We start from the raw sequence: 24,403 nt of genomic DNA, 5'->3' as shown, positions 1-24,403 counted from the left end.
TTAAAATATGAAATGATTCGTTGCTCTCTAAAAATACCATTGTCTTTCACAGTTTTGTGCCTCTGTTGGACATTCTGTTGTCAGTGTGTTAAATACATTCTTACCTTTTATTTTGTCCTACTTGTCTCATCAAATTATAGTAGTATATGTGGCACGTCTTTAGGGATGGGTTCGTTAGTCATCCCAAGTACTTAGTGCTCTTAGTTTCTCTGTGTGTCTTAACATTTTGTATTCTGCTCTTGTAGAGAATTTAACACAATTTTCATTGGTGAATATGTCCAAATCATTGAGGGCAGGAACTTTATCTTATTCATGCTTGTATACCCAGTGATCAGTAGTTATAGGAACCTCCAATAAAGTTACTTGAATGAATAAAACAGTCTTATGCTAAGAAAAATTTTATGGGTATAGATATTATTTCTTTTGTTTCCTAAAGTAAAATATTTTCCTCACTGGATACGTGTCTTATTAAAATCTCAGTTTTTCAGGGGTTGGCAAGCTTCATCTATAATAGACTAGACAGTGACAGAGGTGGACAAGGGTATGGGAGGATAAACAGTGATGAATAGAGATGTGACTTGGAGTAGTGAACAAGCAATACAGTGTTCAGAAGATATGTTTTAGAGTTGTGGATCTGAAACCTATATAATTTTTTAATCCAGTGTCCCCCAACAAATTTCATAAAAAGGAAAACACAAAAAACCATACAGTAAGTATTTTAGACTTTTGAGGACACATATGATATCTGACATGTTCTTTTTATTTTCCTTTTAAACAACTCTTAAAAAATATATAAACACAAGGGAAAATACCACCTAAAAACAACTGCAATATCAATGACAAGTGAGCAAAGATTAATAACGGTGGAAAGAGAGTAAGAATGTTATAAGAAAAAAAGAATATGAGATGAGTAAAGAAAAATCATTGTAAGAGGATAGAGGGATGAGAAACAAGACTATTTTTACTTCTGTGGGTTTTGTTCTCTGTCTTGCTTTGTTTTGTCAGTATCTCTACAACAACATACAAGACATGATAAGGATTGAGACTCTCAGTCTCAAGGTAGAGGGAAGAACCCACCAACAAATGCTCCAACAACAATCAAAACCCAAATACAACAGAACGGCCCATGTGAACTGCATAAAGAGCATCCCTATAGCATCCAGCATAGGAAATCAGGGAGATTGCACTACTGAGTCCCAGAAGACTCCTACCACTTAAAACCACTGCACAAAGACAGAGAGTCAAGGTAGATCAATCTAATATGCATAAATAACCAAAAAAAAAAAAAAAGTCAGCTAAAATGAAGATAAAACAATCCCCAGACAAAAGGAAAAGAAAAATTCCCAGAAAAAGAGCAAAATGAAATAAGGCATGCAATTTATCAGACCCAAGAGTTCAAAGTAATGGTTATAAGGGTGCTGAAGGAACTTAGTGAGAATTACAAGAAACTTTATGGGAACTACAAGGAACTTAGTGGGAAATACATGAGCATGAAAAAAGGACATAGAAACTATGAATAAGAACCAGATGGATATGAAGAATACAATACTTGAATTGAAGAATACAGTAGAAGAAATTAAAAACAGGCTAGATAAAGCAGAGGACTGAATCAGTGAGTTGGAGGTCAAGGTAGGAAAAAACACCCAGTAAGAGGAACAAAACAAAAAAAGACTTAAGAAGAATGAGGAAAATTTAAGGGAGGTTTGGAACAATATGAAATGTAACAACATTCACATCATAGGAACACCAGAAGGAAAAGAAAAGGAGCTAGGGGTAGAAAATCCATTTGAATAAATAAAAACAGAAAACCCCCCTAACCTGGTGAAGGAAAAAGTCATGCAGCCCTGGCTGGTGTGGCTCAGTGGGTTGAGTGCCAGCCTGTGAACTAGAGGGTCACCAGTTTGATTCCCAGTCAGGGCACATGCCTGGGTTGCAGGCCAGGTCCCCAGTAGGGGGCACACAAGAAGCAACCACACATTGATGTTTCTCTCCTTTTTCCCCCTTCTTCCCCCCGTCTAAAGAAAAACAAATAAAATTGGTTAAAAAAAAGAAAGTAAAAGAAAACACCATGCAGTTCAGAAGCACAGAGTCCCAATCAAGACGAACCCAAAAAGGGCCACTCCAAGACATATTGATATTAAAACGGCAAAATATAAAGACAAAGAGACAGTCTAAAAGGCAGCAAGGAGAAACAGCTAGTAACAGACAAGGGAGCTCCAATAAGAATATCAGCTGATTTCTCAATGAAAACACAACAAGGCAGAAGGAATAGGCACAAAATATTTTAAGTAATAAAAAGCAAAAATGTACAACAAAAACTATTCTAACTAGCAAGGCTCTCATTTAAAGTGGAAGGGAAAATAACTTCCCAGATTTAAAAAAAAGAAAAAAGGCTAAAGGAGAACATTTTCACCAAACAAGCATTGTAAGAGATGCTAAAGGGACTTATAAAGAAGTAGTAGTAGAGAGAGAGAGAAACACAAGTACAAGCAAGAAAATGGCCATGTAACCTTAAATGTAAATGGGTTAAATGCTTCAATTAAAAGACTCAGGGTAGCTGAATGGATAAGAAAACATGATACACATATAATGATGTCTACAAGAGACCCACATCAGAACAAAAGATTCACAAAGGCTGAAAGTAAAGGGACAGAAATAGTTATTCTGTGCAAATACACAAGAAAAAAAAGCTGGAGTAGCAATATTTACATCAGTCAAAATAGACTTCAAAACAAAGGTCATAACAAGACAGAAAGAAGATCACTACATAATACTTAAGGGAGTAGTCCAACAAAAGGATATAACTCTAGTAAGCTTTCATGTACACAATAAAGGAAATCTTGAAGGACTTCAAGAAAGAGGTCAACAACAATACAATAACTGTAGGAGATTTTAACACCCCATTGTCAAAAGTGGACAGATCTTCCAGACAAAAAACCAACAAGGATATAGTGGCATTAAATGACAATCTAGATCAATGAATTTAATTGATATTTACAGAACATTTCGCCCCAAAGAAGCAAAATATACTTATTCACAAATGCACATGGATCATTTTCAAAGTTAGACTACTAGGTGGAACACAAAACAAGACTTAACAAATTAAAGAAAACTGAAATCACATGAAGCATATTCTCAGATACAATGGCTTGGAACTAGAAACCAACCTCAAAAAAAAAAAAAAAAAGCTCAAAAAATTAAATATATAGAGACTGAATAAAATGTTATTAAACAATAAAGGGATTAACAATGAGATCAAGGAAGAAATCAAAAAGTATCTGGAAACAAATAAAAATGGACACACAACAACCCAAAACCTATGGGACACAGTGAAGACAGTCCTACAAGGGAAGTTCATAGCAATACAAGTCTAACTAGAGAAGACAGAAAAACCTCAAATAAACAACCTAACCCTACATCTAAAACAACTAGAGAACAACAACAAACAAAGCCCAGAGTGAGTAGAAGAAAGGAAATAATCAAGACCAGAGCAGAATTAAATGACAAAGGAGACCAAAAAACAAAACATAACAAAACAACAACAAAAAAACAACTCAGAGGTCAATGAATCCAGGAGCCAGTTCTTTGGAAAGATAAACACAATTGATAAACCTTTAACCAGACTCATCAAGAAAAAAACGGGTCACAAATAAATAAATCAGAAATGAAGAAGGAGATTTAATAACTGATACAACAGAAATACAAAGGATTGTAACAAATTACTATAAACACAACTATATGCCAAGAAATTGGACAACATGGGTGAAAGGGATAAATTTTTACAAACATACAATGTCCAAAAATGAACCAGGAAGAAGCAGAAAAGCTGAATACCCTGAAAACATCATTAGAGAAATTGAAGCAGTAATTCAAAAATTCCTGGGAAACAAAAGCCCTGAACCAGATTGCTTCACAGGTCAAATGTTATGAAACATTCAAAGAAGAACTAACACCTGTCCTCAGACTATTCCAAAAAAATTCAAGAGGGAGGAATCCCAAACTCTCATTGCAAGGTCAGTATTATCCTAATTCTAAAACCAGGGAAAGACACAATGAAGAAAATTACAGGTGAATATATATGCAGAACACAGATGCTACAATCCTCAGCAAGATCATACACCATGATCAAAAGGGATTTATTCCAGGAATGCAAGGATGGTACAATATTCACAAATTAATCACAAAAACAAAAGACAAAAATCACACGATCACATCAACAGATGCACCAAAAGCATTTGGTAAATCCAGCACCCATTTATGATACAACACACAGCAAAGTGGAAAAAGAGGGAGCACACCTAAATATAATAAAGGCCATACGTGAAAAACCAACTGCCAACATCATACTCAATGGGCAAAAACTAAAAGTGTTTTGTTTAAGATCAGAAACAAGATGAGGGTGTCTGCTTTCACCACTCTCATTCAACACAGTACTGGAAGTCCTAACAACATTGATCAGACAAGAAGAAATAAAAGATATTTAAACTGGAAAGGAGGACGTAAAACTATCATTATTCATAGGTGATATGATAGTGTACATAGAAAACCCTAGAGGACCCGCCAAAAGAACTACTTGACCCTTAATGAACTGGACAGAGTAGCAGGATACAAAGTCAATATTCAAAAATTGATGGCATTTTTGTACACCAACAATGAATGATCAGAAAGAGAAATTAAGAAAAAACACCATTTACTAGAGCTACGAAAAATACAATACAATACAACACAACACAGTACAATACAATACCATACCATTCCTAGGAATGAATTTAACCAAGGAAGTAAAAGACCGATATTGAAAAACTATAAAAACCTGAATAAAGAAATTGAGGAAGGTACAAATAAATGGAAGCATAAACCATGTTCATGGATTGGAAGAATTAACATCATTGAAATGTCCATACTACCCAAAGCAATCTGTAGATTTAACACAACTCCTATTAAAATAACAACGGCGTATTTCACAGATCTAGAACAAATATTCCCAAAATTTATATGGAACCAAAAAAGACCCCAAAAAGCCTCAGCAATCTTGAGAAAGGATAACAATGTTGGAAGGATCACAATACCTGATATCAAACTATACTACAAGGCCACTGTAATCAAAACAGTCCAGTAACTGGTGTAAGAACACACACACAGATCAATGGCACAGAACAGAGAGCCCAGAAATGAATCCATGTCTCTACAGTAAATTAATATTTGAGAAAGGGGGCACAAGCATACAAAGGTATAAACATAGTCCCTTCAAGAAATGGTGTTGGGAGAGAACTAGACTGCTACATGCAAAAAACTGAAACTAGACCACCGACTTACACCATAGACCAGAATATACTCAAAATGGATAAAAGACTTAAATATATGTCATGATACCATAAAAATCCTAGCGGAAAACATAGGCAGTAAAATTTCAGATATCTCAAATTGCAATGTTTTTGCCAATATATCTCCTAGGAGAAGGAAATCAAGGAAAAAATAAACAAATGGGACTATATCAAATTAAAAAGCTTCTACACGGCTAAAGAAACCATCATCAAAATGAAAAGGGAACTGACTACATGGAATAACATATTTGCCAATGATACACTGGACAATGGTTTTATCTCCAAAATATATAAAGAACTCCTATGACTCAACATCAGGAAGACAAACAATCCAATTTAAAAAATGGGCAAAGGACCTGAACAAACATTTCTCCAAGGAGGACATACTGAGAGCCCAGAGACATAGGAACAAATACTCAACATCACTAGCCAGCAGAGAGAAGCAAATGAAAATCACAATAAGATATCACCTCAGACCTGTCAAAATGGCTATCATTAATAAATAAACAACAAAAAAAAGTGCTTGCAAGGATGTGAAGAAAAAGGAACCCTAGTGCAATGCTAGTAGGAATGCAGACTGGTGCAGACACTGTGGAAAACAGTATGGAATTTCCTCAAAAAATTAAAAATGAAACTATCTGTTGACCCAGCAACTCCAATGCTGGGAATATACCCGAAAAAGCCCAAAACATCAACTGAAAAGAAGTTATGCACCCCTATGTTCACAGCTGCCCTATTTACAATAGCCAAGATCTGTAAACAGCCTAAGTGCCCACCAGTAGATGAATGGATTAAAAAACTGTGGTATATTTACACAATGGAATACTATGCAGCAGAGGAAATGGTTATTCCTACCTTTTGTGACAGCATGGGTGGAACTGGAGACTATTATGCTAAGCAAAACAACCCAGTCGGTGAAAGACAACTACCATATAATCTCACTTATAATAAGAATCTAATGAACAACAACAAAAAAACTAATGAGCAAAACAGAACCAGAGGCATAGAATTATGGAATGGTCTGACAGCTCTAAGGGGGAAGAGGGAGGTGGGGATTATGTGAAAGAAGATGAAGGGATTAGTCAAAGAACATATGTAAAGTACCCACAGACATGAACAACAGTGTGGTGAGTGACTATGGAACTGTGGAGCAGGCATGGTGGAGGGGGGCAAAGAGGGGAAATTGGGACAACTGCAACTGCATAAAAAATAAAATAAAATGAAATAAAAATGAAAATAAAATAATATACAAGGAATTTTTAGCCTGAGGACTGCACAAAAAGAAGCTGAAGGCCACATCTGTTCGTAGGCGGTGTTTGCTAAACACTGGTGTAGACTGACACCATCAAAATTAGTTACTAGGTGTTAAGTAGTATAACACTTTTATATTTCCTGAAGTAGTATAAAAACAAACTATTATGAGATAAACTATCGCTATTGTTTTAATTCTACTATATTTCTAGCAGAAAAGTATTAATAAAAAGCTTCAAATATGTTGAAGATAATCATCAAATAAATTCAACGAATGCCATATTGATATAATTTGACAGTGAGAACTTGTCCTGATGAAGAAATTAAATTATCTGACCATAAGTCTCAAGTGATCTCCTAATCAAAAACTCTTGGACAAAAAACTAAGAAATGACTAATCAGGTTTATAACCTTAAGACCCAAAGTCACCATGGGGACATGTGTCGAGAAAGATGTACAAATTCTACTTTCCTTTTTGCAGGTAGTGAAAAATAGCTTACTATGTCTGTTTTTTTCTAAGATCCTCTAGAAAAGATCTTTTCAACCAGTATCATGATTTTTTTAAGTGATTTTTTAGTGGTACCTTGCCAGTAAATTTGTTGGGGGTTCAGTGTTCTAGAATTGAATGAAAGAAAAACACATAAAAATAACATAGCTTTTATGACATATATATGACTAATCACATCCTTACTTAAAACTTTCAATGGTTTCTAAGTGGTATTTATAAGGCTCTACATGGTTGGTTTCTACCTAACCATGTTCAATAACCATGGTTGATTTCCAGCCTCATATTCAGTCATTGTCTTTAGTCCAACCACACTGTCCCTTTTATTTAGTTTCTTGAACTCACTTTCTTCCTTTACGTATATTATTGCCACTGCTTGGGATGAACCTACCATACTCCTTATCTATCCTGAGAACACTGACAAATTAAAAATAATTTCTTACTCCAATCCTCAGCAAAGACAGAAGACAGATACAGATTATCCATGTTTTTGAAACACACTATCAGTAAAAGAAAATCGAGAGCATAACCGTTGGTCTATGTATAAATTATACAAATATGTTATACCAGATTGAGAAATTATGTATTTTAAATATATAAACATTACTAATTTTAAAAGTTGAGGTTAGAAATATTAATAGATTCTTCCTACAACCTCATAAACTGTTGCATATCTCAGAATTGTGAAAGCTACTTTAGAAACTATTATTTCACTAAACAATTTTATATAGTATGTCTAAGTTTTTATTATAAGTACATTCCATTATACTACACACCCTTCACTTCAAGTCAACTTTTAAAATCTTTGTATTTTTGTGTCTGCTTACTCTTATTTTTTTTAATTATTCCCTCTGGACTACAGTAGTGCTTGCTTTTATATGCTATTTCGATTTCCAGTTTCATTTACCTGCAGACAACTGTCATCCAATAATACTAAGTGGAAAATTCCAGAAATAAACAATTTATAAAGTTTAAAGTTTAAATCTTACACTGTTATGAATAGCGTGGTAAATCTTGGGCCATCCCTCTCTGCCCCACCCGGTATGTGAATCATCCCTTTGTCCAGCACATTCATGCTGTACGAGCTCCCCACCTTGTTAGTCACTTGGTAACATTCCATGTTATCAGATGAACTATCTTGGTACTTAAATGGTTGTGTTCAACTAGCCATTATTATATTACTTAGTAACAGCCCCAAAACACAAGAGTGGTGATGCTGGAAATAGGGATATAACAAAAATAAGATATAAAGTGCTTTTTTACATAAAGTTCTTAACTTAAAAAGGAATAAAAAAATATCACATATTGAAGTTGTAAAAATCTACAGTAAGAATGAATCTTCTATCCAAGAAATTATGAAGAAGGAAAAAGAAATTCATGCTAGTTTGCTGTCACATTTTAAAATGTGGAAGTTATGGCCATGGTGCATGTGAGGTACTTAAGTTAAAATAGAAAAGGCATTAAGTTTGTAGGTAGAGAACATGAACGGAAAACATATAGATATATACACACACACACGTGAGACTCAGCACTTTTTATGATTTTTTTAGGCATCCACTGGAGGTTTTGGAACATACCCCCACAGATAAGTAAGGGCTTCTGTATGTCTAGCTAGACACAAAGAGGGATGAAAGAAAAAGACTATTATATTATTTCAATGTATATTATTACTGTTTTTCACATCCCAGAGCCATTTTTGTTTTTCATATAGTATTATAATTTTTATTGTAAGTGGTAATTTTCATTGTAAAGCATACAATATTTTAAGTTTGCTCACAAGGAACAGATGGGAAATTACCTTCAAAGTGTGGTAAAATTAATAGTACTCGCCTGTTGAAGAAGTACTTTCGGATGAAGACCTTTTCCGAGTAGGGCTACAGTTTATGCTCTCTGATGATCGCTGGGAAGACTTATCTGGTGTTGGTTGGGAACCTGGAGAGAGAAGAAAAGACAGAAATCATAGGAAAATTCAAGTCTAAAAATAACATTAAACCATTCTGTGTTTGCACTGTAACATTTTAGTTGTTGCCACTGCCATTCCCTGTAATGATACGATTTTTAAGCTGACAATAAGAGGACAACAAGCGGAGGACAAACCACACTAGATGTTGCCGACAAAATTTCACAGGTTTCATATACATAATTTCTCCTGTTAGATTAACAGAGGAAAAACTAGTTTTAGTGGAAGAATGAACAGAATTAATAATTCCTTTTATGTATTACTACTAAAAACATACAGTTATTTATCGATAAAAATCACTAACAATATTCTAATCAGATTTGTCCCTGATTACTGATTCAAATTCACCATATAAACTGACAGACAAAACTTACAATGTAACCTGATTGTTTCATTTTATAGAATCAGAGATGAAAATGAAAAAAAAGACCTAAAACCCACATGTCCTTTCTAATCTACATAGGTCATTTTCATATTGTTTTTCCTTGGCAGCATATTCTAGAAGTAACTAATTTATCCATGGAACAGAATAAACCCCCATTAAAGCTGTACATTTAAGGGGTTTTTCTGGTTATATACATAAAAGCTCATGAAGACAAAGACTCAATTTCCCACCAAAATGTCTCATAGTTATACCAAAATCCCACATCAATGCAGCATAATTTAACACATCTCTCATTCTACAGAAAAGTATGTTATTCAGGAGAGATTATTTTCCTGAATAAAATATATTTGGTTCTGACTGGATTCCTTATAACCTAAAAAGCTAGCTACTGAGAATACATAAGGAGTGTCATTTCATGTTTGTCAAAAAACTAGTAGCATTCTGAAATGTTCGCTTTTTAACTTAAAAAACATTACAAATAAAAAACCTTACATATAATTCGAGGTACAAAAGGTACAAGAAACCAAATACTGGAAGACGTGATTTTGAAGGTCTGCCTCTAAATGATAACTCCTTAATGAAGAAGTGAAGGACAAACAGAAGAACTGAATGCAACTAAGTTTCTATTATCTCCCTTTCTCTAAGAGAAATAGTAAACCATGAATTTTTTAAATTACATATTATCTTCAATCACTGTCATTGTAAATACTCTTTTAGCAGACTCTTTTAGCATTGCTCAAGTGAGATATAAGACTATGTGTTGCCATTCAAGATTAATAAATTAGATTTCTGGGAAACTGATGTTGTGATAGCACATCCTACTTCTGAAACACAGTGATGACTAATGTAAGATCAAATCAAGAAGCAAGAGTGTTTGTTAATGAATCTTATAGATACAAAGGGATTTAAAAATTCCCTAGAGTGTGGTTCTGGATAAGATTTCCACTGCATAGCTAACTACAACAAAATATCTAAGAAGTAAATGCCCAGGCATCAATGAAGATATAACTTTAAGTATTAATGCTGGAAATTCATATACGGGATAGATAAATATTTCCTACTCAGACACACAGACAGAAGACAACACCAGCCAAGAAGCTTGAGACATCACTCAACTCTCTCTTTGTCACTATTCTGGTGAATGGGCAAACAATCTTAGATTAAGTGCCAGAGAAAGAAGGGTTGGAGAACACTTTCCATAAAATCTTCTAAGTAATAAACTAACATTTATTGAATATAGTGTGTATGCTCGATACTATGTTACACATTGTAAAGGTGAGGGAGAGATATAAAAACAAAGTAATAGCCTCTGCCCTCAAGGAGTGTATTTAGGGTCTTCTATGTCAACACATACTACATTTCTGGTGGCATCTGTGCCAATCATTCTTGAGCTCTGTCTTCAGTTTCTAGGCTATTTGGTAACTTTTCCCAAATTTCTTGGTCATCTTCATGAAATTCTTGATGAAGGCTTCAACTATACCTTTGATCATCAGGATATCCTGAGAATCACCCTGCCTGGCCTCACCCACCTCTGGGTAAAAGAGGGTACAGGCACTTTCTTCAAAGCTCCTTCTTTTGGTGGCATCTGGAGCTGCAGAGGAGGCAGTGGGAGGTGGAATGGGGGTGAGATCCCCGGAGATCGTTATTGGCAGCTTTGTACAGCAATTCCTGAGAAACTGAAACAATTGAGAGAGAGATGGCTTAGCTTACTTAGCTTCTGAGCCATTTTTCACTTTGTGAAAGTAATGGAGGCCAGCAGCCTAATCTTAGGATTTCATAGGAGGTTAGAATAAAACTTTATTCAGGAAGGTCCTCATTTTTCATTTTTAAAAGTCTGTTTGAATTTCCTGTTCATACAGTGCAGAGCTGTTCTTGACAATATTCCATATTTGAGGGGAATAAAACTGTATCCCTGATCTCTAAGGATTGGTAATCATCAGATCTAGACCTTTATTTTATTTAAAAACATTGCTCAAGCAGTAAGAGAATGAGGATACCTGAAAAAAATATTACCTAATGATGTAAAGCAACCAAGTTTAAGACTGGAAAGTGATGATATAAATGTATATGCAAGAGGTAGCAACCTATAAAAGATGTTCAAAAGCATGTTAAAACTAGCCTAATCATATGAAATCTATAAACATTATTTCCAATGTTGCCAAAAAGTATAGTGTTATAAGTGCCATTATGTAGCTGGGTGGCTGGGGAACAGCAAGACAATACCCAAAGAGAACACAAGCATGTCCATTTCAAATGAGACAATATATCTGTTTCAAAACCTAAAATAAAATGCAACACAGAGCTGAGTGTAGTATAGTATTAAGTACATGGACTATGAAATAAGGCATGGTGAGTTTGATTCCTGGCTCTGCTACAAAGTAAATTATAAAATGTAGGCTAGTAAACGTATTTGAATGTTGGATTAATAAAGCACTCTAACACATATTATGCCCAATTAGGAAGTGGAACTAATCTGAAATAACTAGCATTTCTCCTAAATGTAAAGAAATATTAGTAAAGTAAGTATTTCCAATTAAGAAGTATTCGTAAGATAGGTACCTCCAAGGCTGGTAGATAATTATAAGGTTGGAAAAACCTCCTATGAAGTGAATCTTCAATTCACTGATACTTCACCACAGCTTCTGCAGAGCTGAGATTTTCTGGATTACATCAATAAAACCAGATATGCCCAAGTGATGAGTCAGAACCTGAAGATGTCTGGCTTTCTATTCAGCTTTATATCAGGGGGGAAAATACAGTAATTTTGTTTTTCCTATTTGACTCTTTGGTTCTTCTAAATCATGGTTCATGCCTCAGGGGAGTTACTGCTTTGCTGCTCGCTCCATCATGGGACAAATGTTTGTTCATGTCTCCATCAGTCGTCATTTTAGATCTGCCTAGAGGGATATGTGAAGACTCTCCACTGCTCACAGTACAAGTTGGTATATATTCTAATCCAAGAAAATCAGATCCTTCCTCAAATAATACACAAGAAGAACACATAACATTTTCATTTTAGATACCAGAGTTCCCATCACTTCTCATTTCAGTACAGTGTAAAGCCAAATAATTAAGGACTTTAGAAGTAAACAGAAAATATAAATGGTAATTCCTCAATTCACAAAACTATTGGGTAGAAACCCGACTGACATAAAAGCTTCAGAAATAGGTTTAGACGTTCTACATGTATAAATGAAGCAGAAATTATAGATTAAGCACAAAAGTAATACCTAAATAAAACTGGACTTCAACATAAATATAAGTTAATTATTACAGGAAAAAAAAATTTCCAGTTAGAAAAATAGAGGCCTTCATGTAAAAAAAAGGCAGACTACTAGTTAAGAAGGAAAATGGAAAAAAGAGAATATCATAAATTGGGACAATAACAAGGGAATTAAGAATTAAAAATAAACTGGGAAATGTGAGGGAGCTCTGGAAATTGTTTTGATAGTATGCTCTCTGGATTTTATTTGATGAGCTTTTAAAGATTAAGACAGCTTCTATGTCAAATTAGACAAAAAGGGGGAAGATAGTTCTTTTATAGCAAAACCGTAAGATGAAATCATGGATAAGAATGCCAGAAAGTTGAGAAAAAAGAGAACATAATTGGATTTTAAAAGAATAAGAATCTGGAAATCTTCACATTATACACAAGTGGAAACCAAGATGATGTTCTGTAGTTGATCTGTCACGAGATCGTGATTGATGTTTACACAGAAGGAAATGAAAAAATCTACAATAAAAAAGGAATACTACATTTACAGATGCCTGGGTGTAAGGATAGAGGTAAATGGGCAAAGATATCAACATAAATAGAGAAAATTCCCACTGATAGTAGTGTCTTTGGGGGTGAGTGGAGGTATCAAAAAGAAAACACTAGAATAAAGATTCAAACTAACTACTTGACTGAAGCCAAGAGTATCCTAGACAACAGAACAAGGAATTTCTAAATGTAAATTAGTTTAAAAAAAGTCAATAAAACCAACAGGTGTTGGATAAATTGTGTTTCTTTAGTCTGAATCTGCTATTAAAACTTTCATAACTTAATACAGCATGAATTTTGGTCATCTACTATTGGGAGTTCAACACTAAAGACCCAAGTAACTAGGGAAATGGTTTAAAGAAGCAGATTCTCTGATGTTTCTAATGTTAGAAATACCTTTGGGTAAACCACAGTAAAACAGTAAGTATGCTAGATTTCAAAGGAAACTATGTATGCAACAGTCAGTTCAAAGATGAGAAAAATTTATTGTAAAATATCCAAATTTCTAACACTTAAATCACTCCTTCACACCAAAAGTAAAATAGTCACAAAATTTTAATTTTAAGAAATTCCTCTTTTATTATATACATATATACATATATACGTGTGCATGTGCGTTTGTAAAAATCAAGGCTATTGGCAATTTTTGTCAATGACTGAATCAAAACTTTTATAATTTTTTAAAAAAGGATACCTTAGTAAAAGAATATAAACATAAAATACCAAAGTAGTTGGAAATGTCTGATCAGGTTTTTTGGTTTCAAGTTCTAAATGCTTTGCTATGTCTCACATTTCATAGTAGCCCTGGAAGCTTCTTTTGAATGAAGGGACTGCTCAGATAAGAGTTGGTTCTACAATAACAACAGCTGTTTCCAATTGTGGGAAATACATTTACTGAAAGTAATACATTTTATCTGACTCACTAATTAAATGTACTGTCAGAAGAGAATGATTCAGAGCTTGTGTTGGTGATTTTTTAAGCTAAAAAGTCTGTGTTTTTCTCCTTCTAAGCTTTACTCATATGCCCAAATCAGATAATTCACTGAAATAAAATTCTCTTGGAAATTCCCACAATCAATTTTCTGAATTCATCTCCCAATATTCACAAAATATTCATGGTGTAATCTTAATACACCATGCTAGAGAAAGTGTTAGACATCAGAAAATTCAGATCAATACTTACATTCTTCAGTTAAAAAAAGAAAAAAAATTCAGTATACTTTGCTCCAACAATTAGCTTTTACAGTGAATATACTTTTTCTAACCAAAAAAATTCACTCCTAATTTATTCTTGGAAAACAAAAATTCTCAACATCTACAATCATTTCCCACTGCCTGCTTTTCCTATAACTTGTAAACTGTAAATGCAAAAATACATAATACTGCTCACCCAATTGTTAAAATCAGGTTGCAGGTTCTGGCAAATGCAGCCGCCATGAGTTGAAAATGCTAAAGAAGAAGAAGAAAATATCTGACACTACAGGTCAGAAACTCTTTCTAGCTAGACCTATTTTACATCTACCTAACACAGATAATTAACTAAATAGAATTAATTATCAGGATTGGGTGAAACCAGAAACATAGCCTCACTTAAAGTATGTAATTTCACTACAATTTCATTTGCAACAAGCTGATTTTAGGCTATTAGTACAATACACGACAGAAGACTACATAACTTAAAAAAGCAAAAGAGTAACCACCACATAAACATCATTTACACAATGATTAGACCTATTATTGTCTTTAAAACTTTCTAATATTTAATTTGGTTAGTCCCAAACTATTCAATATACTCCCAAACTATTAATTTGAGCGCCCATCTATAAAAGAAGCAAAAATTAAATGCCTTCCTCCAAACTTATGAAAGACTATCATTCCTGCCTGTGGCCCTGTTCTGGTTTCATTTAATTTCTCTAAAGTTTACATCAACATAACTTATCAAATATGTGTTATATTCAAATTAACACTTATGAAGAGACTCCCCACAATAACGCTAGTACCCATCTGGCACCATACATAGTTTCTACAGTATAATTGACTATATTCCCTGTGGTGTACTTTACATTGCCCTGACTGTTTTATAACTTCCAATCTATACTTTTTAAAATATATTTTTTATTGATTATGCTATTACAGTTGTCCCATTTTCCCCCTTCACTCCCCTCCACCCTGCACACCCTCTCCCACCCACATTCCCCACCTTTAGTTCCTGTCCATGTGTCATAAGTTCTTTAGTTTCTACATTTCCCATACTATTCTTGCCCTCCCCGTCTATTTTCTACCTACCATCTATGCTTATTCTCCATACCTTTCCCACCCTCTCCTCCCCCTGTTGCTAACCCTCCATGTGATCTCCATTTCTGTGGGTCTGTTCCTGTTCTAGTTGTTTGCTTAGTTTGTTTTTGTTTTTGTTTTAGGTGTAGTTGTTAATAATTGTGAGTTTGCTGTCATTTTACTATACATATCTTTTTATCTTCTTTTTCTTAGATAAGTCCCTTTAACATTTCATAAAATAAGGGCTTGGTGATGATGAACTCCTTTAACTTGATCTTATCTGAGAAGCACTTTATCTGCCCTTCCATTCTAAATGAAAGCTTTGCTGGATAGAGCATCTGGGATGTAGGTCCTTGCCTTTCATGACTTGGAATACTTCTTTCCACCCCCTTCTTGCCTGTAAGGTCTCTTTGGAGAAATCAGCTGACAGTCTGATGGGAACTCCTTTGTAGGTGACTATCTCCTTTTCTTTTGCTGCTTCTAGGATTCTCTCCTTCATTTTAATCTTGGGTAATGTAATTATGATGTGCCCTGGTGTGTTCCTCCTTGGGTCCACATTCTTTGGGACTCTCTGAGCTTCCTGGACTTCCTGGAAGGCTATTTCCTTTGCCAGATTGGAGAAGTTCTTTATTATTTGTTCAAATAACTTTTCCACTTGTTGCCCTTCCTCTTCTCCTTCTGGTACCCCTATAATTAGGATGTTGGAATGTTTCAAGTTGTCCTGGAGATTCCTAAGCCTCTCCTCATTTTTTTTTATTCTTTTTTCTTCATTCATTTCTGGTTGGATGCTTCTTTTTTCCTTCTGGTCCACTCCATTGATTTGAGTCCCAGTTTCCTTGCCATCACTATTGGTTCCCTGTACATTTTCCTATATTTCCTTTACTGTAGCCTTCATTGTTTCATCTAATTTGCGACCAAATTCCACCAATTCTGTGAGCATCCTGATTACCAGTGTTTTGAACTGTGCATCTGATGGGGAGGCTATCTCTTTATTGCTTAGTTGTATTTTTTCTGGAGCTTTGATCCTTTCTTTCCTTAGGGCCTTTTTTTTTGAGGGGAGGGGCGGTCTTGATGTGCCTGTTACGCAGTGAGGGGCAGAGGCTTAGGTGTTCACCAGGGTAGGGCAATCCAGTCACTGGGTTGTGATGCTGTATGTGGGGGAAGGGTCTGAGAGGGAACAGTGCCGCTTGCTCCACTCTCTGCCGGCTTTCAGTCACTTCCGTTTCTCACAAGCAAAGTGGGCCCTTCTGGTGCTGATTCCCAGGTGGGTGGGCTTGTGTACATTCTAGGGCCCTGTGGGTCTCTCCAGCAAATTCTTCTGTGAGGCTGGGAGTTTCTCCCTCTGCCTCAATCCCCACAAGTGTTTTCAATCAAAGGTTTGAGGCTTTATTTCCCCTGCACTGGGACCCTGGGTTGCACAGTCCAACCGCTCCCCAGTTGTTTCTCCTAGTTTATCTGCCTGTGAATGAGGGACTGCCCAGTCCACAAGCCTCGCCAGTCCACCCCCTGCTGCCTTGCTGACCAGCTGCAGCTTTGTGCACCCTGCTCCACAATCTGCCACCTTGCCAGAGTCCTCTCTGCCCAGCTGCATGTCTCCACCCCTCCTACCAGTCTGGATGAATGTGTCTCCTTTAACTCCTTGGTTGGTGGACTTCCATACAGTTCGATTTTCTGTGTCTTCTGGTTGTTTTTTTGTTTTTCAATTTATTGTTGTCCTTCTTTTGGTTGTGTGAGGAGGCATAGTGTGTCTACCTACGCCTCCATCTTGGCCCGAAGTCTTCAAAACAGTTTTTGAACTCGTTGATTTTGATGCTTTTCAGTGCTGCTGCTGTTTTTCTGTTTCACTTGTTACACATCATCAAAACATTTCCCCCTGAAACATTTCATCCAAGGAAACAAAAACCCCTCAGGGAGAGATAAGGTAATAGGGAGGATGGGGCACAGGGGTCTTCCCATTTTGGGTGTGGGCAGGTGCACTCATAAATCACCCATCATGAAATGGGCAAAATGTGTTGAAAGTCTTCAAATGAAAGTCCACTTAAGCCAAACACAGCCTCTCACAATGACACTAACTAGTAGACTGACATAGATGGGATCCTAGAACACTCACCTAGCAAGTTAAGCCTATACTACAAGGGGCCCACACTCCAGAAGATAATTTCGGTTTTAAGGGCCCCCCCCTCATATATGCAAATGTCCTTCTTGCTCTCTTATTATAGCTGTTGTTTTAAAGTCTATTTTAGGCACTCCCCACCTTGGAAACATGCCCATGACTTTCCGTCCCCCCACTACACCCCCAGTGTGTTATGTTTGCCTTTGCCTTTCTATCTCCAAAGCTCCAAATGCCCTTCTGCCCAGCTGGTTTACTTCTACTTCTGTAACCTCCTAAATAAATTTCCTAATTTTTTAAAAATATTTTGTTTGGAGAGAGATAGAGGGGAAGGAGAGAAGAAACAGAGGGAGAGAAACATTTATATGCAAAAGATACAATCAGTTGCCTCTTACATGCCCTCAACTGGGGACCTGACCTATAACCCAGGCATGTGCCCTGACTGGAAATCGAACCAGTGACCTTTTGATTTGCAGGCCAGCAATCAATCCACTGAGCCATTCCAGCCAGGGCAATTTTTCTTATAATTTTTGGGGGAAAATTCTATTTTGTCTGATATGTGCTGCTTGCTACACCACCTTCATTTCATTTTCACTGGCATGAAATATCTTTTTCCAGCCTTTTCTTTTCAGTCTGTCTTTCAATTTGAAGTGAATCTCTTGTAGACAGTATATGAATGGGCCTTGTCTTCTTTTCCATGCAGCCACCCTGTGTCTTTTGATTAGAGCATTTAGTGCATTTATATTTAACATAATTATAACCACATTTAACTTATTGGTATTTAATTATTTATATTTTACCTTTTCCTCATCTTCTTACATGTCCTTTTAAATTTCATGTAACACTAGTTGGGTGGTGATTACTTCCTTTAGCGTCTTCTTGTCTGGGAGGCTCTTCATCTCTCCTTGGATTATAAATGACAGCCTTAAAAGGCAGAGCAGCAGTCCCCAACCTTTTTGGCACCAGAGATTGGTCTCGTGAAAGACAATTTTTCCATAGTCCAGGGGAATGAGGGGAGACAGGAGGCAAACACAGTCAGGTGGTAATGCAAGTGAAGTTTTGCTTGCTTGCTCACCAATCTCATCCTGCTGTGTGGCCCAGTTCCTAACAAGCCATGGACCACTACGGGCCCATGGCCCATGAGTTGAGAAACCATGGAGTAATCTTCATTGTAGGTCATCGCTTTTCATGACTTTGCATATTTTGTGCCAATCTCCTAGGGTCTGCTAAGTTTATAAGAAATCAGCTGACAGTCTTCTGGGAGCTCCCCTGTATGTAAATCCCTGCTTTTCTGCTACTGCTTTTAAAATACTCTTCTCAGTATTTCATGATGTGTCTTGGTGTGAGCCTCCTTGGGTTCATCTTGTTTGGGTCTCTGCACTTCCTGGACTCACATATCTAGTTCTTTCATCATTAGAGAAGTTACTAGTCATTATTGCTTCAAATATATTCCCCATCTTTTGTTCTCTTTCTTCTTCTCCTGCCACCACTACAATACAAATGTTGTCCCAGAGGTCACCAAAACTATCCTCATTAAAAAAAAAACAAACAAAAAAACCCCCACAACTTGTTCTTTTTGTTGTTCCGACTGGGTGTTTTGTTTTTTTTTTTTTTGCTACCTTGTAAAACAAATTGATAATTCAATTGTTCATTACAATCTGCTTTTGATTCCATCTAACGTATTGTTCATTTCTGACTGGTTCTTACAGATTCTATCTTTTTGTGTAAGTTTTCACTGAGTTCATCTATTCTTCCTCTAAATTCATTGAGGTTCCTTATAACCAGTGTTTTTAATTCTACTTCCACTTTTTGCTTTACTCATTTTCTGGAGTTTTGTCCTGTTCTTTTGTTTGGGACATGTTTGTCTCATTTTGGCTGCCTAAGTTTCTATGTATTAGGTAGATGTATTATGTCTCTCAGTCTTGGCAGGGTGGACTTATGCAGTAGGTGTCCTGTGCAGCTCAGTGGCACAGACTCCCAGGTAAGTGCGCCGAGAGCTCCAAGGGCATTCCTTCTGTGGGTTTGTGTGCCCCCCTGTTGTAGTTGAGCTTTGATTTCTGCTGGTACTTCAGTGGTGAGATGACCCTGAAGGCTGACTGGCTATGAGGAGTGTCCATAACTAAGTGAATGAGCTGTTGTTCAGGGGCTGTCCCTATAGAGCAGGATTAACTTTAGTGGGGCTTTGGTTCCTGGTGAATCAAACCTCTGGTTGTGTCATTTGTGGAGATAATTTTGTGGTGATCCGGTGCTGTCCGAAGCTGGTTATCAGATGTGTGGGTTCAGGGGTTCTTGGGGCGGGTTCTGGTGCAGGCCCAGAGAAGTCACTGCCTGTGTCTAACTCATGGCCACCTGGTGTGAGCTACAAAGTGATCTGTGCTTGGTAGCTGTCTATGCTGTGCTTGGAGGCAACTCTGAGAGGACAGCTGCCAATAGTGCCAAAGGCTACTCAGAAAGATGTTCAGGGCATGCAAAAGTCAGCTGCAGTTTGTTTGGGGTTTGCAAATCTTTGGAAGATTTAGGACAGTCCATAGTGGAGGCTGAGGATGGGAGCTTGTGAGAAACAGCTGTTGTTAGAGGTTTGGGATGATGTGCAGGTGTGGGGGGTGGGGTTCAGAGAATCACCAGGTTGGGACAAATGGTGTTAACCACTCAGACATGATACCCACCTGCACATCCTATTTGTGCAGGACAAGGTTCAAAGAAGGACCAATGGTGCAGCCAGGACTTCTGTCTGGGAGAGTGTTGCCCCTCTACCCCTGGCCCTAAAGCCAGATAATTCAGTTGCTCCCAGTATGCTCCTGGAGCTTTTCAAACTGCTGTCCCTCTCCTGGAGCTTAAGGTGAGTATGGATGAGTAAGTCTGTGCTCAGGCCTTTTCAGAGAATGACTGGGTCTATAGCAGCCATCTGTCTCACACAGATGGAATCCCCACTGATTTACACAGCCAGATGTTATGGGGATTCCTCTTCCTTGTACTGAGTGCCCTGGTCTCGGGATCTTGGTATAGGGCTGGGAATCCTTCCTGCTCAGGGAGGACTTCTGTAACTGAGCTATCTCTCCTGATTTTTAACCACTACATGTAGGGTGGGACTAGCCCATTTTGAGTTTCATTTTTATTGTGGCTTACCAATCTTATTGTGGCTTCTTGTTTATATTCTTACCTAGTCTTCATGTGAGTCTCAAGGTTGGTGGTTCAATAAATAATTTAGCTGCAATTTTGACACAGTCAAGGGAGAAGATGAGCGTAGTATTTAATTCTCCATCTTGATGGGAAGTCTCTGGTAGTCCAGGCTTTAAAAAAAACTAGTTTTGAAATAATTTTAAATTCACAGAAAAGTTGCAAAGACAACACAGATCAAGAATTATCTTCCTTCACCCAACTTCCCATAATTTTAACCTCTTACATAATTAAAGTACACTCTTCAAAACTATGAAATTAGCACTGATATAATTTTTCCACTTATTTCCTTTTCCTGTTCCAGTGTCCAATTTAGGATATCACATTGTGTTTAGCTGTCATGTCCTTCATGTTCTCTGATTTTTACAAGTTTCTTAATCTTTCCTTGTTTATCCAGGTCCTTTATACTTTTCAAGAGTACTGGTCATATATTTTGTACAATGTCTTTTTGTTTGTTTTCGTATAATTAGAATGGTGTTATGTTTTAAATTATATTTCATTGATTATGCTATTATAGTTGTCAGAATTTTGCCCCCTTTGCCCCCCTCCACCCAGCACCCCCAATCCCTTAGGCAATCTCCCACCATTGTTTATGTCCATGGGTCATGCATATAGGATCTGTGGCTACTCCATTCCTACACTGCACTTTACACCCCCCATGGCTGTTTGTGACAACCTAATTGTACTTCTTAATCCTCTCACTCCTTTACCCATTCCTACACCACCCTCCCATCTGGAAACCATCAAAATACTCTATGCATCCATGATTCTGTGTTTCTTCTTGTTTACTTAATTTGGTTTTAAGATTCAATTGTTGGTAGATTTGTATTTGTCATTTCATTGTTCACAGTTTTCTTAAATAAGTCCCTTTAACATTTCATATAATAGTAGCTTGGTGATGATGAATTCCTTGAGCTTTGCCTTGTCTGGGAAGCTCTTTATCTGTTCTTCAACTCAAAATGATGTCTTTGCTGGGTAGAGAAATCTTGGCTGTAGGTCCCTAGTTTTCATGACATCGAATATTTCTTGCTCATCCCTTCTAGCCTACTGTTTCTTTTGACAAATCAGCTGACAGTCTTATGGGAACTCCCGTGTAGGTTTTCTCTTGGAGCATTTAAGATTCTCTATCTTTAACCTTTGGCATTTTAATTATGGTGTGTCCTGAAGTGGGGCTCTTTGCATCCATTCTGTTTGGGACTCTATGTGCTTCCTGGACTTGCATGTCTATTTCCTTCATGAAATTAGGCAAGTTTTCTTTCATTATTTTTTCATGTAGATTTCCAATTTTTTCTTTCTCTGCTCCTTCTGGCACTCCTTATGTTGGACCTCTTGAAGTTGTCCCAGAGGCTGCTTATACTAACCTTGCTTTTTTTTAAATTCTTTTTCTTCCTCTTGTTTTGATTGGTTGTTGCTTGCTTCCTTATGCCCCGTATCACTCATTTGTTTCTGGGCCTCAACCACTGTGTTTCCCTGTAAATTGTTCATTTCAATTACTGTATCCTTCATTTCTGATGACTTTTTTTTAGGCTGTTGAGGGCGTCACTAAGTTCTTTGTGTTCATTATAAAGTGTTTTGAACTCTGCATCTGAAAAATTGCTTATCTCCCTTTTGTTTAGTTGTTTTTCTGGAGTTTTGACCTGTTCTTTCATTTGGGCTATGTTTCATTGTCCACTCATTTTGGCAGCCTCCCTGTGTGTCTATGTATTAGGTAGGAGCTGCTTTGACTCTTTGTCTTGGTAGCATGGCCTAATGTAGAAGGTGTCCTGTAGGGTCCAGTGGCATAGCCTTCCCTATCACCCAAGGTTGGTACTCAAGGCGCACCGCACCCTTCTCGTGGGTTAAATATACTCTCCCCGTGTAGTTGAGCCTTGGTTATTGTTGGGACATAAATTGGAGGGATCTACCTAGGCCAGTCAGCTGCAAAGATTGTCTATGAACACTTACGACCACACTCCATGAAGGATCAGTTGTGTCGAGGCAAGGTGGTAGTGCTCTGATTTAGCTTGTGGGTGTGCTGGCCATGGGGATTCCCAGGTGGTGCAGGCCAACATCAGGCCCCACCTGTGTTATCTTTGGGGCCACTGTGTCTTAGCTATAAAGCAATCTGAGGCAGCTACCACTTGTGCTGGGCTTGGAGATTCCAGGGCAAAGCCAAGGTGTGAATCTAAGCTCCTGTGCTAGTACCTAGCCTGCGGCTCACTGAGATCCTTTGGCTGTTGCTTGTTTGATAGGATTTAGGAAGTTGTGAAGCAAGAGCCAGGACCTGACATTAATATGGGAAAGTAGCTCGGGTGGGCTCGAAAGTTGGGTTGGGTGGAGTCTCTGGGGATCCCCAAGGCAGATCGAACAGTGTTAGCCAGATTTATGGATTCTCAGACATAGCACCTTGCTTGACAGCTCTCTGGGGTGGGGAGGTTTAGAAAAGGGACAATGGCCTCTGCTTGCTTGGATACCAGACACTTCAGTTTCTCCCTGTATACCACTGGTTCCTTTCAAGCTGCTACCCAAGTACTATAGCTCAGAGCGAGTGAGTCTATGTAGGTGAGTACATATGTGGGTTCTTTAAGAGGAACTGCTAGGGGCTCCAGAATTTTCTTCCACTGACTCAATCCCCGCTGGTTTTTGTAGCCAGAAATTGTAGGGACTTACCTTCCTGGCAATGGAACCCTGGGCTGGGGGCCCTGGTATCCCTACCAAGAAATGCTCCCTGAATTTTTTATCCACTTCATGTGGGTGAAGGACCAGCTCATTCCACATCTGCACAACCTCCTACCAGTCTGGATGGATGTGGTTTCTTTAATTCTGTAGTTGTCAGACTCCAATTAATCTTGATTACTGATGGTTCTGAGTGATGGTTCTACACTTTAGTTGTAATTTTGATGTGGTTATGAGAAGAGGCAAGCAGTGTCTGCCTACACAGCCATCTTCATCGGACACATCTGCTTGTTTTTGGTTTTTTTTTTCAAGAATATCAGAGGCTAGTGTCCCAAGTTCGATTCCCAGCCAGGGTACACGCCTGGGTTGCAGGCTATAACCCCCAGCAACCGCACATTGACGTTTCTCTCTCTCTCTCTCTCTCTCTCTCTATCTCCCTCCCTTCCCTCTCTAAAAATAAATAAATAAAATCTTTAAATAAAAAAAAGAAAAAGAATGTTTCTAAAAAATATATATATATCAGAGGCTTAAATTTCCCTTCAAATTTATTACATAAAAGGGAGTATGTTACCACTGTGATTTATGATTGCTGATGTTCAACTTGCACTTAGTTAAGGTGTCATCTGCTAGGCCTCTTAATATAAAGTTACTAGTTTTTCCTTTCCATATTCTGTTCTTTGAAATTAGGTCACTAAATACAGACTATAATTAAGAAGAAGGAAATTAAGTCCCACCTCCTTGAAGAAAATATACTGCATATATTATAGGGGAGATTTATCCTGTTCCTCCATTTATTTATTTAATCACTGATTTACATTGGCATAGACTCATGAATACCTTATCCTTTAGGTGATAGTCCAGTACTGTTACTTTGTTGCTTAAACTGTTCCTACTTTGGTCCTTGAGAGCTGTTTTAAGATAACAATGTCACAAAGGTAATCAACAATTTTGTAACACATGGTATGGTAAGTAGTTTTTTGGACATTTTACCAGGATACC

The 24,403-nt window shown here is 37.2% G+C and overlaps 1 protein-coding gene across 3 annotated transcripts in view; it reads right to left on the bottom strand.

Annotated features, from left to right (window-relative positions):
• The window catches only part of ASH1L (ASH1 like histone lysine methyltransferase), a 228,554-nt gene that overhangs the window by 125,595 nt on the left and 78,556 nt on the right, over positions 1–24,403 (bottom strand). For all 3 annotated transcript variants that reach the window (XM_045816450.1, XM_045816452.1, XM_045816451.1), the window contains exon 4: positions 8,911–9,012. In XM_045816450.1, the coding sequence (XP_045672406.1) occupies positions 8,911–9,012 (102 nt within the window). The remainder of the gene's footprint in view (positions 1–8,910; positions 9,013–24,403) is intronic.

This window comes from Phyllostomus hastatus, unplaced genomic scaffold, assembly GCF_019186645.2.
Source record: "Phyllostomus hastatus isolate PE091 unplaced genomic scaffold, TTU_PhHast_1.1 phas_scaffold_216, whole genome shotgun sequence".
NCBI classification, from domain to species: domain Eukaryota; kingdom Metazoa; phylum Chordata; class Mammalia; order Chiroptera; family Phyllostomidae; genus Phyllostomus; species Phyllostomus hastatus.
Note: the sequence above shows the minus strand (reverse complement) of the source record. Positions and strands in the feature narration are given on the sequence as shown.